At 39.7% G+C, this 16,828-nt stretch overlaps 1 protein-coding gene and 1 long non-coding RNA gene across 3 annotated transcripts; one reads left to right on the top strand and one right to left on the bottom strand.

The window, feature by feature from the left end:
• LOC110389866 (stromelysin-1-like) lies at positions 1,835–13,438 on the bottom strand. Its single transcript, XM_021380884.1, has 10 exons — positions 13,103–13,438; positions 12,046–12,287; positions 11,805–11,959; positions 10,686–10,811; positions 10,000–10,161; positions 9,712–9,868; positions 7,971–8,104; positions 7,338–7,497; positions 6,014–6,114; positions 1,835–5,364 (listed from the first exon to the last, which is right to left on the bottom strand). Exons 1-10 carry the CDS (start codon positions 13,202–13,204, stop codon positions 5,264–5,266), a joined length of 1,440 nt encoding a protein of 479 aa, XP_021236559.1. The 5' UTR covers positions 13,205–13,438; the 3' UTR covers positions 1,835–5,263.
• On the top strand, positions 6,188–15,812 carry LOC110389872. 2 transcript variants are annotated; one of them, XR_002433425.1, is made up of 4 exons: positions 6,188–6,318; positions 7,014–7,103; positions 10,706–10,860; positions 14,039–15,812. It is a non-coding gene; the product is annotated as an uncharacterized LOC110389872 (long non-coding RNA). The 2 variants fall into 2 exon arrangements; XR_002433426.1 differs by lacking the exon at positions 7,014–7,103 and having other exon boundaries at positions 6,201–6,318.

Below are 16,828 nucleotides of genomic sequence, written 5' to 3'. Positions count from 1 at the left end.
CCTCAGCATGCTTTGCTCTGGGTCAAACAAATCCAATGACCTCAGCCACTCCTCGTATGTCTTTCCCTCTGGATCCTTCACCATCTTTGTAACCCTTCTGTGGATGCACTTTAATAGTTTCATGAGTAAGGGTCTCTGTCTTATGTACATGGGGAAGCAAGGTCTCAATGGCAACCTCTAGGGCAGGACCAGAGGCTGCAGATCTGTGTGTAGTGTCTGAACCCAGCCACTGGGGCATCCACATTTGTGTGTGTGTACATGTACATATGTATGTATGTAAATTTGTATGCACCTACTGGGAACACACACTGAGCACCTCTACTGACTGGAGTTTGGGGTGTGGTGCTGCACCAGCCTCACCTCTGTCAGGGTACTGGATTTGGCATCTCCTAACTCACTGACTCTGCCTGAAGTGTGACAGATGTCCCTATATAACCAGTGGAGAGAGAGAAACATGGCACTTGCCTACAGCTCTTGCCCAGACAACAAGCATCCATACCATACTCAGGTTACCTTGAATCATCCACCAGGTGCAGGACCCATCTGCTCAGCACAGATAAACCCAAATGCCATGTCTAAGAAAAGAGGGGAGTGATGCTGTTGTGAATAAAGGGCCATTGTTTTCCGGGAGGGTTTCCATTCTTCCCCCAGGCAGTACAGCCTTATGACTCTTCATATTAGCAATAACCGTACTTTATTCATGCAGTTCTTTCTTGACAAAACTGCATCTTTTTTGCTTGTCATGAGTCAAGAGACCTCAAAGTATCCCTTTTCTAGGCACTCTACTCACCATTCCTTGTTCATCACTTCTGCATAGGAGCACAAGCATTGCACAGGTCTATCTAGCACATCAGTCTTCTAGGTTTATCCACTTTTCAGCATTGACTGAAAATGATCTTTAAGCAGAAGTATAAAAGGAGAAGTATTTCCCCAGAAGAGTTTTTGAGCCCTCAACAATTTTCTGTGTCAGTGATTTCCATTGACCTTGTGTGTAACTTACCTATAGCTTGTATGTGATTCTTCAGGATGTGTCCTCTTCCCCCAGTTATATCTGAAACATTTTAAAATCCTCTACTGGCTTTAATTCTTCTCTTGCTAAGGTGAAACTTCAATGAACATCACTGACTAAATAATGAGAAAATAAACTCTCAGTGTGAATCATAGTGGAGTTTCCCTAAATCAAAGTCCCTCAATACAGAATTACTGTAGAAAAGGGAACTTTAATTGGTAGTTCCATATTTTTAATACTGCAAAAAGGAAATAATTCTTAGTTCACAGTTCAAAGAATTGTTTCTTAATATAATTAACAGGTGGCACTAAAAAGTACAGTCATCATTCTTCCAGGAAGTACTTTTATGTCCTTTCTGTGCTGTTATGCATATCCTAATCTCTCCATATGTTTCCAATATATTTTGAGGGAACAAAATCAAAATCTTTTCACAAAACCAGAATGTTATTCTGAAACAAGTTCTTGGAGGATGCTACTTCTTCTGGGAAGACTGAAATGTCAGGGATATAAATCATGTCACTGTGTAGCACTATACAGCTGGTTGCCAGATATTTGCAACTTGAGGAAACTCAAGTTAGCAAATTAATTAGGAGTTTTCTCTTAGTGAGCCATGTACATTTTAATACTGATATGAAAAAGCTGAAGGTGACCCTCCAACTCAGATGTTTTAAAGTTTGCACAGTCTCATGATTTACAATCAGCCAATATTGGATATGCTCCAAGAGTGTGATCAGTCACGCCATTTACGAACCAGGATGTTGGGCTAGTCAGTGGCAGGAGCACAAGTGTAAAGTTCAAACCACACTGAAGTCCAAAGGCCACTGAGATAGTGCTCAGGATGTGATAGGTGCTGAATCAGCTCTAATTATTCTATTGTAGAAAAGCAATGCAACGTGATGGCTCACAGACTGGGGTAGTGCCTGAGTTACACCTCAGTGACTTGGACAACTCTCAGGCAGGGCATCATCACTGAAATCAGTAACACTTTAAGGAGAAGGGAAGGAATGCCACTTTTCATGCCAAGTACCTGTTTCCTGAACACACTGGAAAATCTAATCAGTTTCTTCCTCTCTGCAGAAGCTGCTGCCTGGGCTGGGAAACTGCTCTGTTCTGTCCTGGGCTGGATTTCCCTGCTGGCAGGCAGGTCTTGGGATGCCTTCAGAGCTGACCTCTCGAGCTTGAAATCCTTCACCTCTAAACACTGCAATTGTCATAGAAGATGTAAAGTTGTAAAAATTAGCCTGGAAGAGGCAGCAATAAGAGATAAATTTCCCTACGCTAATCTGAAAATTCAGTCTGCATGTGCCCAGGGGTGCTGGCCCACTTGGGACATACTGGCATTGCAACATGCTCACAGACTCCCCTCTGGAGGCATGGCACTAACACTAAAGCATCTCACTGTGAGCGACTGCTTGTGAACCTGCAGGGTCAGTTGTCATGCTGACAGGGAGCAAGGGATCTTTTCAGTCAGCACAATTTTATCACCTTTGTCTATTTTACTTATGTGGTTGTCTGGGGCCTTTTAGTTCTGAATTTCCAAGTCATCATACAATGGTTTTTCAGTTCAATACAACACCTTAACTATTGTGATAATACATACATAATCGTATTAAGAACAGTATCAAAGGAGATTTGTGTCTACCAGTGAGGATGACTGTGTGAAACCAAGAAAACCAGTACAAGGTATGAAAAACAGCATCCTGAACAAACTGCTTTTCTTGGAGTACATATTGTTAGGTCTTCCAGGTTGGGCGTCCTGGATTATGTTTGATCAAAGCACTATGGAGTCCTTGGTGAATAGAAAACAAATAGATATGTTCAAATGTAGAAAAAATACCTTCCAGAACAAGACAGTGAAAAAAAAAATGAAATCATTGAAGAAAAATACACTATTAAAGAAATTACTCTTTTTTGTGATCTGAATTCTAGAGGAGAAAGAATCACATGATAATCTTGTTCTTTGTGAAGATAATTTCATCTTCACCCAATTTTGATGCAAACAGGCTAGAAATCTGGCATATGTGGAAATACACAAGAAATTCAAGAAACTTGTTACTGAAGCACTTGGTCTGAGGGTGCCACAGACAATGAATGTATCAGCAAGGAGTCCAGGTCTCAAAGTATATCTCAGAAGAGTTCAAGATCTGAAATGCAGGTCAATAATCTTTGGTTAAAAATTCTTTTTTCACACAAATGATGAGGTTGACTTGCCAGTAGTACCAGGGATTTTCAAACTAAGATTTGGGAAGAAAAATAAAGACACCACCGTACAACAGTTAAAACAAAAAAAAGCAAAAAAACCAAACACCTAAATTATTTTAAGACAGATAGTAGTAGAATCAGTGAAGCTCTACTTCTGCTACATATCCAAGACTTCCTAATCAATAATTAGCATGATCATCTGTGCATCTCATAGGTGAAATAATGAAGGAAAGCGTCCCAGAAATCATAAAAAATGAAGAAATAGAAAGTATCTAAGAGTCAGAACAATCATGACAGTTCTGCGACAGGCCTACTTTGCTTTGAGAATTATAACCTCACGTGAAAGAGAATATTTCAAAAAACATCTGAAAAATCAGAGTCAGAAGAGATTATCACATTTAAAATAACATGATCTAAAGCAGTTAGCCCCAGTGGCAGTGGCATGGAGTGCGCAGATGTGAAGAAAGAGCAGTAGGAAGAACTGAAGGAACTCACCCAAATCCAGAGGCAGAGAATTCCTTCAGGAAATAAAAACCTATAATGCGTGAGCCAAGCCACCCATGCATATTTTTGGCTTTTACTATTGTAGCTGAGACCACGGACTGATTAAGACATTAAAACATTTTGTGGTTATAGGACCACTCAGAAAACTGCACCAGAAACATGAAGGGAAAACTGAATTAAGAAACAAAACCAGCATGAGTTAAATAACAAGGAACAAATTAACATCACCGAAAGCTTTCTTACTGAATTCTTCCTAACATTAAAGTTAGAAGTTTTGAACTTGTTTCTCCGACTTTGGCAATATCAGACACCAACTAGACCTACTCGTTTCTTATTTTTGGAGGTGATGTATCTCAAATTAATCATTTTGTCTCCAGTTTTACCAGTGCAGCAAAGCCCTGTTTGTCACCTCTACAGCAGGGTATGGCAGCATCATTTGCACTGTTTGCTGCAGGAACAAATGGCAATACTTTCGTCCTTTTTTGCAAGACTGAGTATGCAGTACTGTGTTTTGGACCTTGATGAAATTCAGATTAAATTTGCTCATGGTCTAAATTCACACTGGAGTGTCCCGTTTGAGTAGTCCTGCTACTAGAGGTTTTAAAAATATGTCAGAAAAAATGTTCCATAATGTATGTTGAATAATTGCAATAATACAAAACAATTGTATGTATAAATGTCATACTCTTGTCCTGACAAAAGATGCATACTAAAACAAAGGAGTTTCAGTGACCACGTTAGTGGCAGAGCACTAATACAAGTTGCCCAGAGAGGCTGTGGAGTCTCCTTGCTATTGTCTGTGCAGTTTGAGGCTTCCCTGGGACAGCCAGATGGGCAGGGGACAAATCAGGGGTGATAGGGACTCCCCCACATATCACTGTGCTCCTTGGCTCCCATGTTTGTGGACATGAGCTTTTAATTACATACATGTCAATAAATATCTTAGGGTAGGAGGATTCATCACATCCAGTTTTAACCACTTACATGTAATCAAGTATCTAACACAAAATGCTCAAATAGGCTGGCACTGCAGCCAGTGATGAGAAAGAAGCACTTCCATCCCTGTGTACGCACCTCAGGTTGGGAGAACTTGCTTTCTGGAACTCCTGTCTGTTTCTCTATAACACTGATTAGCCTGCTTGTTTAGCTTGAAAATATCTAAACTTGGTTGATAGCATTCCTAGCTTTTGGAACAGAAATGCCATTCCTCATGAACTGCTGCCTGATAGTACTTTTTGTGGGGTGATGTAAGGTACGAAAACTGAAAAGAAGACTGTGGAAAAGGTGAAATAACACAATTTTCTATCAGAAGAACTGTATCTTTTTTTCTAAGTTAGCCATGCTGATGTTAATTATGTACATATATACATATCGGTATGCTAAATACTGTTCTTCAATTATTTACGGAAGCACAGAATGACTATGCAGAAGGTGAGGTGTGATGACTGAGTCTGAAGCACCTGTATGTTTCATATATTTATAAAAGAAATAGTGTTTACAGTGCAATAACACTGCATTCTTTCCTACACCATTGTAGATTTTGTTTTCTTAACAAGGAAACCAGAAGTTTGCCTTTAGCAGGCGTGTAACTCTCCTCTTATCAGGGTCAAACTCAAATTGCTTTCTTCCTTGAAAGAAATAAAGGAAGTCTAGGAAAAAAAAAAAAAGAAGGAAGGTTAATTAAGTTATCGCAGGTGTAAAACTTCATACACTTTAACAAAAGCTGGAAAGAGCTCAAAAAACTTTGCATATTTTGCACACACTCACGCTGCCAACAGTATGTGCTCCCAGGAATAACCTTTGCAAAGTGGTGCACTGCAGCTTGGGATCACTGCTCTTCAGCTGTCCCAGCATCACTCTATTGAAATCACATCCTCTGTCATGCAGGAGAAGCTACTGCTAATTATTATTCTCAAGGTAATGACATGTCAGTTTGTGACAGCCTCACTCATAGCACGTAGACGTTATGCTGCTGAGACCTCAATGTCTTAACTGGTGCTCCTCATGGCATGAGTTACACATCAACAAGAATGCAGATATTGCAATCTGTCTGTTAGGGATGGCTATTTCAGCTGTAAAACAATTTTCAACCCTACATCAAACGTATATATTGTTATTTTTCAAGAGGGAAAAGCAAAGCATGGGAGTGTTACATGACTGTTTTGGGGTCTTGAGGGTCTGCCTCGGAGCTATGAGGAGCCTGCAGAAGAGCCCTAATCTGTCCAAGCACTTTCAGCCTTATGACCCCGAGAGTTTCTGGGTCAGTTAATTCAGATTCACTTGAGAACAGGGACTCACTTTCATGTTGAAAAACGGCATCAACTTTCCCATTAATTCCTGGAAATGCATCTTTTATCAGTTTCGGCTTCCTGTCCATGGACTGATTTCTTTTATCGTAACTGAGAAAAACAAGAAACAACCCGGGGTCAATTACAAGTGCAAACAATTCATGATTAATTCAGTCCACGTCAACCCAGGGAGCCCAGTTCACTGAGGACTTTCAGCAGTATTCAGACAACTCTGAGACAGATCTGAGGGTCATAAACCATTATTTACTCTATGGGCCACACAGGAAGAATTACTTCTGTTTACATCATCTCAAGGTATGACTAAGAATACTTAATATTTAAGCCATTGTCACAAATCTGCCCTTTTCTGTATTGTTTTGCTTTTAAGATAGAAAGGTAGATAAGACCTAGATGGAAAACCTTATGTCAAGCATACTTTAGATTTGAAAGATAATATTAAGAGATTGCTTTAATGTTCCTTCTCTGTAAGAAATGTTTATTAGGAAAAAAGTGATTTTTTCTTCAGTGATAATATATTTTAAGTTATTTTACCTAAGTTACCTACAGCAGGCTATGAATTTTAAGTGAAGTTCTATTTATCTGTCAGTGCTGGAATACTGCAGCATACTTTATATCAAGGCGAAAAGCATTTTACTTCTGATACTTTTGTTCATCAAGAGCAAATAAATCAAACAATATCAGGAAAATGACTCAGTTGAACCTATCCAGACTGAGATTTGGTTAGTTACTCCAGGATGGACTCTTTATGTGTGACATACGTGTGTATAGAAGATAGATGTTGTGTCATTCATCTACAAAGCTGAGGTTCCCTGCTGCTTCTGATATAGGAGCACCTCCTTCAGCTGTTAGAAATATACGGCTGCAACACAGATCTGAGCAGCTGAAGACCATTGGTCTGCAGCTTCATGGAGCTTTCTGTTGGTAACTGGAAAGAGGGTGGAATCATAGAATTGCTCAGGTTGGAAAGAATTCTCCTTCTCAACCCACAGGAGTGGCACTGACATAAATCAGGTGCCATTATTGTTCTGACTGATTTCATGACGTGATTTGTGGAGCTTAAGATGGCTTTTTCTTCCAAGGTAAGTAAATGTATATAAATAAATTAATACATAAAATGACTAAATATCTAAAACATTTAAAAGGAAAGCTAAAGACCTGGTTTCATTTCTCTTGCAAATATTTTTTTTCTATAGAAATTTGTGACAGTGAAAGAGATGACCAAAACTGTGTGACTAATGCATCCTGAGTCATGACAGGATATTGACCATGGGATTGTGTTTGATCCATTTTAGGAAAGTAATAGGTAGTATCACCTCCAAAATTTGTCCGCTGTGAAGTAATATGCTTTCCCCTTATTTCTGTCATAAAAAGCAGCATCAATTTTGGCAACATCCTTTGAAAATCCAAGGCTGTAGAGTTTTTGTGGATATCCAGGTAGTATGGTATCTCCTCTCACAACCCAGAATTCATTCCCTATTAAGAAAAATTGATGAAAACGTGTTATCAGAATCTTCTAGGAATTACGTAAACCTTTTCACAAAAGCTTATCTTTTAATGAAAAAACACAGATAATACCGGTTACTTGAAAACATTTTACATACTTGTTCTGCAGTCCAAAAAATTCAAGAATTGTACAGTGCACCGTATTTTACAGAAACAAAAACTTCAGTCTCCCTCTCTATTTATGTTAGTTTTCCACAAGCTAGAAGCAGACATGCTATCATTTTTAAATTCAATAGATAACTCTCCAGAAAAAAAAGAAAAAAGAAAAAGACAGATAAATTATCTTGGATAATGTTCTTGTTATCTCTGTGACTGAAATACACCAGTTCATTGGACTAAATGAAAATTCATGGAATCCTACAGAAAGAGTGTGTTTTTCAATCCAGACATGATCTCTTAAGCTAGTTGGAAAGACAGCACTGGAATATAAAAAGACGTTTTACCTTTAAAGAGGAGAATTCTGTCTTCCTCAGGAATTTCATATGCAGCATCAACACCAGATGGCAGCCGTGGCCAGAATGAAGATACCAAATCGAAATCAACTTCTCTGACTGCAGGATGCTTGCGCCAAAAATGCCTGATGTAAATATAGCACAGGCTTTGGATACAATCAAACATTTACATACACTAATGCATGAAACCACATCATGGCAACCGGGACAGGATTCAGCTGACTAAACACAGTCATGTCCTTCATGTTAGTCACCCTAAGCTCCTTGTAACAGTGGTGGAAAGAATGCTATTTCCATGGTGAGGATTCTTTTCGTCTTGATGCAGACATCTAAAAGAGGTCCGATGAACTGTTCCTTTAAAACAGCTACTATTTTCCCTTTACGCAGAAGATGACCTAGAGGGACCCAGGTCATGTCTTAAAGCCAGTCTGGGGTACAGTTCTGGGAACAAATCTCCACCCCAGGATTACCAGCACCAGCTTAGAGAAATGACTGGAATGCACAAGTGTCTTCTGCAGTTTGTTATTACAAATTTTTGGGTTCGTGGATTCAAATCCTTGAAGTTGAAGCTCCCTCTAATGCTGATTTCAAGGGGAGCCTGAAGCAGGGAAAGCACAGCCCTACCTCTTGCAAAGGAAAGGAATCGCTTCTTATACGCCTTCTCTCAACTTTTTGGGCTGACATGCCTTCGAAGATGGGCAACTTAAATGACCTAAGCACTGAATTAATTACCTTTGCTTTTCACTATTGTACTAAGTCATCAGTGCAGGGGCTCTAGAAGCAGGTGTAATGTCAGGACTGGTAGAACATCAGATTATTCAAAGCAAGGATAGAATGAAGGTGCTGAGCGTACCAGGGCTGGTGGTGCCTTTTTCTGATGCTGAATGCATTGGCTGCCAACTACTGAGACTTGCTCCAGCCTAAAATAAAAGCTGCCTGTATTTTCACAGGAGACATCTTTGCCCAAAGTATTCATCCTGTTTCATATGTGATCTTCCTCCTCTCTTTGTTTCTCCACTATCTTCTTCCTTTTTTCCTCCAGTCTCTTACCCAGAATCCTTATTCATCGCTAGAATTTTAATATTTTGATGGGGGAGAGGTTTCTAATTCTTAATTCTTAATTCTTTGGTTGTTTAAATCAACGAATATTCTGGAAACATTGTAAAACCCAAATAAGAATCACCAATTTTAGCTTTTTTTAGCATAGATTCCACTATTAAAGATTACTGAAATGAAAGAACCAGAATTACCAGCAGATGATAAAACAGGACATAAAGTTAACACAACTTTCTGCAATAAATAAGAATACTGTGCTTGTTTCAATTCCAACAGCGGGATTGCTTTATAATTAATGCCTCCCACTATTTGGACTGTGACTTGAAGCTTACAACCACTCAGGTGGATTTTTCTGCAAATAATAAATGATCTTAATCCAGAAATATCCGCTGTGAGATCTAGGCACTTCTCTTCAGTTGTATGATATCATCCAAATGGTAAAGTACTAACAACAACATGGTCAGCATCACTGACATAGCACAGGCTGGGGCTCATAAAACAATTCTTAAATTAGCCCTTTACCTGAAAGGTTAGATATCTCTCTCACCTGAACCCCTTTAAGACCACAGTGAGAAATCCCAGCTTGAGAATATTCTCAATAAAGTTATTTTTCTGTGCTGCAGGGCATAATTTATAAACAATACATGGCTATTTTGGTTTCCAAAAGCTGACTTACTTGTCTTTAAATAATATTATCTCCCCACGGAAAGTGGTGACAGCATCAAAAGTTAATTCAGGGCCACAGGAGTTTGGCAGTACAGGTTCTTTTGATTCAGTTGGATCCTTTATCTCAGCAGATTCTCTTTGGTCATTAGAGGTGTTAGGAGAAGGTCCTAAAGGAGCCAGTTTATGGAAGACATTAAAATGTGAGTTCATTCACATATATCCAGTACACAAAGTTACTGAAAGGTATTCCAAAGGGTTTGAAATTACAAGCTATAGCTAATAAGTCATTGGGAATTACCATAGAGGGACTGAATGCCATTAATATCATCCTGATGAAGAGGGAAGACTGAAGGGTCAAATTTCCTATAAACTGGGTACATTAGAGCATTGGGGTCTTTGGAATGGAAAAGTCCAAGTGAATGTCCAAACTCGTGGGCAGCCACATAAAACAGGTTTGCACCTGAAAACAACAAACAAAAGACATAAAAGGAGATAAGTGTCTTTTCATTTGTAACACAAAACATGCATGCCCTAAGATCTGCTGTCGGAACTGCTTGCCTGTGAAAGCTGTAAAATTCAGTTGGAGACAAAATTCATGTCAGAAAGAAACGTAATGAAATTGTTAGAGTAGAACCCCAGGAAGTAGTACTGCAGTCGTCAGTATGGAAGAAGAACCCTGAAAGAGTACTTGTGACATAAATGTGTGGGGAGAGGGGGGAGGGTTGGGAAGAAGCTCTCCGAGCTCCCTCCCAAGTAAATCTCCACCCAGCCAAGGGCAAAAGTTGCAATGACACCATAGCTTTTTAAATTAGAAAGCTCAGGGACTGTTTATAACTACAGAAAGCAGCTGCCCAATCAGTTCCTTCGAATAAGCCCCGTTTTAAAGCATTTTAGAGGAGAGGAGAGACAGACTTCACATTCTTGATTTCATGTACATCCTCCTTCTGGCTGGGCTGAGAGCTGAATGAGAATTGAATTTCCTACCTTCTGTGCTTTTGGTCCAGGTTTCATCCTCATCAAAATGTGCATCTCCACCAAAGTCCTTGCCAGGTGCGTAGGCATGAGCAACAGACCCTCCTGGGCCGTCAAAGGGGATGAAATCGTTGTGACCTGAGGAGTGAGTCCCACAGACAGCTGACTGGAGGCTACAGCAAGTGAGGTAACAGACTTCAGTCATGCACAGAGCTTTCTAGTCTGCTGACTTCATAAACTTTCAAGATTCCTTTCTACAACGATTTACCAAAAGGTCAATTTTGCAAAGGGAAAACAGATGTATCAGGAGTGAAAACTTGGCCTCCTCAAGACATCGGTGGCCGTTTACGTATTTATTCCATGAGGGAAGAGGAGGGAGGCATGGTTTTGCATGAAATACATTCTCTTTTTTGCTCATAAATTAAAGTTTTCCCAAGCTCTGTGTCAGCAGCCCTCAGGTGGTTACCACCTGACCCTGACCTGAGCAGTAACTGAAGTGCTGATGGCAGAAGCAAGGTCATGGGGAGACTGTAATCAATCCCTTATCTGGAGAGCCCTTGAAGGTCATCTCCAGAGCAGGATTTATGAACATAGACTTAGGGGTTACATGCAGTGCCCAGATACATGGATAGGTATATTTGGGTGGGAAGAGAGGAGCAGACTAGGAAAGCGTGTATGTGCACAGCTGTTCATGAAAGGAGGGAATGCTGCTGGCAAATTTGCCCTGAGGGCAATGCCAAAAATACAAGCCATGAGTATGTCTAGAACTTATTTAGCTCACATGAAGCCTGTGACTAATCCTAGGAGTGTATTAGAGCTACCCATGCCATGGTTCTCTGAGCATGAGTATACTACACAAGCCCTGAGCCTCCTATGTTTCATGCATACATTGGCATCAAATGCTAGGTATAGATTCGGTGAACTACGGTAACTCACTACATTTACTTTCTACCTCCTCCTTTTCATCTCTCCCTGAGTCTTCCCCCAGATATCTTCAAGAATCACTGCTACAACAACTTGGGCAAGATCTGTGTTTTTCTGTGCACTACGTTAGCATAAATCATGATTATTTCAGGTGAACTACTTCACATTGGCAGTAGTTGGGCAAAAACTCAGTATGGTTATGTAGACTTTTACCTCCAGTTACAAAGGAGATCATTATGTCTGCATCACCTCTGTCCTTCTTGATGAATTTCAGTGGGGTCACACTGCTCCAAATGCTGAAGGCTTTCTTGATTGCTGCATTGACATCTGCTGGGTGTAAGTCTGGTGTGTAGTTTAATATCCTTTAAAATACAAAATAGAAAAACAGCTGTGTTCAACTTAGCTACATAACACGCTACCTTTACACTAAGGATTCCATTATAATTACCTGTATGTCAGAACTTGTTTTGCCCATTTTGGCTCTCCTGCAAAGGTGGAGAACCCAGCTACATCAGGGAATCCACAGCGACGTTTCTGCACTAGGTCCAAAGTGCTGGAATCTGGTCTCCCTGTCACTTCCAGCCCAAAGAATTCCTGCATTTCTTTTATTTTCTTGGCCATTGCACTGTTACTTTTCCAAATGAAAGATTCTCCATCTTTCTTAAAGCCGTAGTAATTTTCCAAGTACTTCTAATAGAAACAAGATATTTTAGGACAGTCAAATACGTTTTCTTTTGAAGCTCTTAAAAATTCTACTAATACTGCTTAAGACTTGTTTGATACTTTATTTGACACTTTATGTTCCTTGAGAACATGGATAACAGAGCTTGTTAAAGACTGTGTGAATATTTTTCTCTTAGTGAGTTCTTTTTAGATTGTATTATGACTACAAATGCTTTGTGTTTTACTCAGAGTACGTTCTGATTCATTATTTGTCTAATAAATTGAATATTTTTTGGTAGTGTGCCCTCTACCTACCCTGTGCTCCAGGGTTACCCAGAGTCCTTTAAAGCCAGCAGTGAAAAAACTGAAATATATGACTAAAAACAAAATTTAAGCAGTAGTATCTTGTACACCCATATTTTGTAGAGTAATTATTTGGAAAAAAAATCCACATCTTATGAAAAGTTGCATCTCATAATATCAGAAATCACATAAATAACTACATTTCCACCTGACTACAACTCAAACGTCCACTGACTCAGATGTTTAATTATTTGTAGAATCAATTCATCACTGATATAGTGAGTGCATCATCAGTTTTAATTGCTTTCTACAAAAAATAAAACAGGGATGAGTCAAGATTAAAGAAGCTTTTGCCGTCACAGTACCTAATGGAGGTCCACTCTGAGAAATAATCATGTTATTCATTCTAATTGAATTTGCAGTACATATTGCAATATATTGTAGCTCCCCAGTTACTATATATTACCATTATTCCAGAGACTGCAATGGATGCTTGACAATTGCTAGAGATACCAGCCCCAGAGGTCTACCTTCCTTACCTGGATAAGCTGCATGCCGTCTTCTTTCTTTTGCCTTGTATGTGCAGGAAAAGCATGAGAAAGCGCTGCATATAATAGCAGGAGAAATGGGAGGTTCTTCATTCCCTTTTTAACTTGCCCCTAGAAGAGTTTTCTTTGCAGTATATCACACACCTGCTTCACCTTTATATAGCTTTCATTTGCTTTATGAATCTTCCAGTCTCTGACTCACTGCTTCTCACAATCTTTAGTTACCAACAGAATATATGCAGAACAATAGTTTTAACGTAAAAAGATTGGTACTGTCTTTCATCCGGTTCCACCCTCTTGGAGGTTTCACAACATGGAAATATTATTAATGAGGTGATAATAGACATGTAGTTCTTTTTAACAAGATCATTAATATTTTAGTCATTCAGCTGTAGCCTTTCTTTCCAAAAACTTAATGCATGTCACTTTAAACATTTTCCATCTAAAGTTCTTATTGGAAAGTTCCAACTGGGTTGTTGAAGTACCTAAAAAATAAACACAATGTTATGAAACTGTAGGTAGCATATTTTTATTTGTTTTATTTATTTATTTATTTATTTTTCATGTTGCCTGTCCGTCATCAACGCTTGCTGTATGCTTATGGATACAAACAGTGGATGTGAGCACAGTGAGGTGGTGGGTGGCATGTTTCAGCAGTGGTGACGTGAAAGACAAGCCACGTTCTGGACAGCGATGCAGATATTAATGAGTGCAGCATGCAGGCTCTTGTTTATTGCTGGTGAAAATGCATGGCTAATAGTGCTGACTGTGCTGAAAAACAGTGTTTTGTAGCTGAGAATTTGCTCTATCAAATAGTGTCATTGTGTTCTTTGTATCTGCTGCAGTTTCCATGGAAAAAATAGGAGGCATTACTTTCAGAGCAACCTATGTATTTCCAGTATTTACTAAACTTCTCTCTTGTTGCAGCACATTGTGGAGAGCATTCTGAAGAGAAGAATGCAAGGTCTTCAGATGGAATGCAGACAGACCCTGGACAAGGTGGAAGCAAGAGGGCAGCTGATGGGGCTCAGCAGGGGGAGCCTGCTCACAAAGGGCTGAATTCCTGCCCTGACATCAGACACCTAACTGAAACACTGACAGCAGGGGCAGTGACCTCCCCCTCAGTCCTGGAAGGAGATGGACAAACTCAGGGAATTACGCTGAACTGAGACAACTGAGCTGCTTTCAGGAAGAGAACCACAAGGGAGCTCATACAGGCAGCTTTCAATTACTCTGCTCATACTCTGCTAGGTGTGTCACACTGGGTGGGTGAGATGAACCTATAAATTGAGTGTGATGTTCTCCTATGCAGCTTACACACCCACGATATCACTTGTAGAAATAGCTTCTAGTACTTGCAAACTAACACACTGAAGCCTTACAACTTTTTTCACTTCCCACGAGACGCAACTACTCGCCAAGTGTTCAGTGTGTCTCTATGTGTACAGTGTCTCCATGGTTCTAGTGCACAGAAGTAACTTTCTGACCTGTAGAACTTGGTACAAGTATTCCAAATATTCCTCACTATTCTTTCTGTCTAATGGGAGGGCCACTGGAGGAGGCTGAGATGATCTAGAGGGGTATTGTTGAAATTTATGCAATCTTCTGATTGGCATCCTTCTCAAGTACATCCTTTTCTACTCTGACAACACTTTCTCACTGTTCACCATTGCCCACAAGAGATCAGTCACCAAATCAAACATCTTTCAATCATCCAGAATAGGTCTTATGAAGAAAATTCCACACCAATCCCCTCTGAATTTGTATTTTGAAGACTTCATCCAGAAGTAGTACAACATATGTAATGTTATATAATAGTATATGAAAATCTCATGCTCTGTCTTAAATAAGTGAGTGTGAAAGTTATGTTCTCTTCCTTTCAGCCCCTCAAAAAGGACAGTCTCTCAAAATTGGCCCTTTTTTCTCTCTTTCAGAGTCAGTCTTCTGCCTATGATGGTTCTGAGCAGCCTGTGCTGCTGATGAGCAGTGCTTACCACTTGCCTAGCTCTGCTGCAAACCCTATGCTGTCTCAAAAATAGCATATTACTGATACAGATTAGTGTGGGACCAACTTCTGCTTTTTTATATATTACAGTCACCTGTTTTGATCACACTAATGCTGATTCACCAGCAGGACTCCTCTTGTCCTGGTCAGCTTTCACACAGATCACCCTTTCCTGTCCGGTGCTGAGTCAGGGCCTCCTTACAGCTTAATTCATCTTCATTTTCTCCATGCTTGTAGCAGTGCTGTCTGTCTGTGAGTGGAGACTTGCTTTGTATGGAAAACCTGCCCAGGAAGATCTTAAACCCTAGCCACAGAGAACAGCATTAGACAGATATTTCCATTACCTCCTCTTCAACCATAACAACAATGTTGAAAATGAAACTTCCTCAAGAAGAGGAAAAGCAGTTCTGCCGTGGGAAGATCCTTGTCACAACATATCCAAAGAATTCTGTGTGATACAGTCTTTTCCCTTCCCAAAAAGCAACATATGATGGCTACTGCTGGTAGCACTAGACCAATCCTCCAGTTGTAGACTGAGTGCCTGTGAGAGAGCTGCCTAATGTCTGGGTCTGGAGCCTGTTGCTTTGCTGTAGCATTTACCACTTGTTCTTGTGGCATTTATGTGTCAGCATGCACTGTTATTAGCCCATCCACCTAATACTCTTTAAGGGCCTTATAAAGCTGCCACTAAAGTCATTAAGATGTTTTCTCATGAGTTTTGATCTGCAATAGGTTGTGTCTGGGATGACAGTTGTACAGTCAAGAGTTTGAGAGGTGATGATTCTATGCATCTCTATTTTACATGCCTGGTCTCAGACTCCAGAGAAAGTCCACATACTTAGAAATTCTTATTGAAATTATATTCATGAGCAAATTTCACTCACTGGTATCTAATGTCCTTAATTCCAGACCCCCATTTATGAGTTATAAAGAAATTGTAGCAACAAGAAAGTTTCACTTTCTCACTGAGTGCGAGCCGGCAGCTCCGGCACTCCTGTTTCCAAAACAATCAGAGTTATTTCTTATTAGATCATTTTCCAGGAATTTTCTTGCTTTTCTCAAATCATTATTTTGCCAAAATTTAGGACATTGAGAAAGCGGAAATACAGATGGAAAATCCACGGTTAACACTACTCAACAGCTCCTCGGTAAGGGTAGAAATAATTCCTTGTCTTCTTCCATTTATGGTCCTGATCAGATGAAAAAACAGGGAACTTTCTGGATTATAATTTAAATCAAAGTAACTACCATTCATTTTTCAGATACAAGCAGTTTAAGCTAACTAACACCTGGGGGTGAGGTCAGTATTTTACGTTCAGTTAGCTGTCTTGTTGAGGTGATAACTGAAAAACAGTACCAGTCTTATCTTAAAGAAAAGCATTTTATATATATTATATATATATAATACATATATAATGGCAATGGTGAGTCATTAACACTATCAGTGTTCTGCCCCTCCATTGCTGATGTGTTCTATTTTAGTTCCCCCTTCACCACTTTCAATACTCAGCCAACAAACAAGGTATAAAGGCCTGTTTCCTGAAGGTATCCTGGGCATGCAAGTAGGTGTCTCATTAGGATATCAGTGTGTGGGCACTTTCAGAAAGAAAGGGAGTTAACTCCTCTCTCAATACACAAGAAGCACTCACAAGAGCCTTGCTTTGCCATGGATGTGCATAATGTCCTTGCACAGAAGTTTCTTCTCTATAGGC

The sequence above is a fragment of the Numida meleagris genome, chromosome 1, assembly GCF_002078875.1.
Source record: "Numida meleagris isolate 19003 breed g44 Domestic line chromosome 1, NumMel1.0, whole genome shotgun sequence".
NCBI classification, from domain to species: Eukaryota; Metazoa; Chordata; class Aves; order Galliformes; family Numididae; genus Numida; species Numida meleagris.
This window is presented reverse-complemented; position numbering and strand designations above follow the sequence as displayed.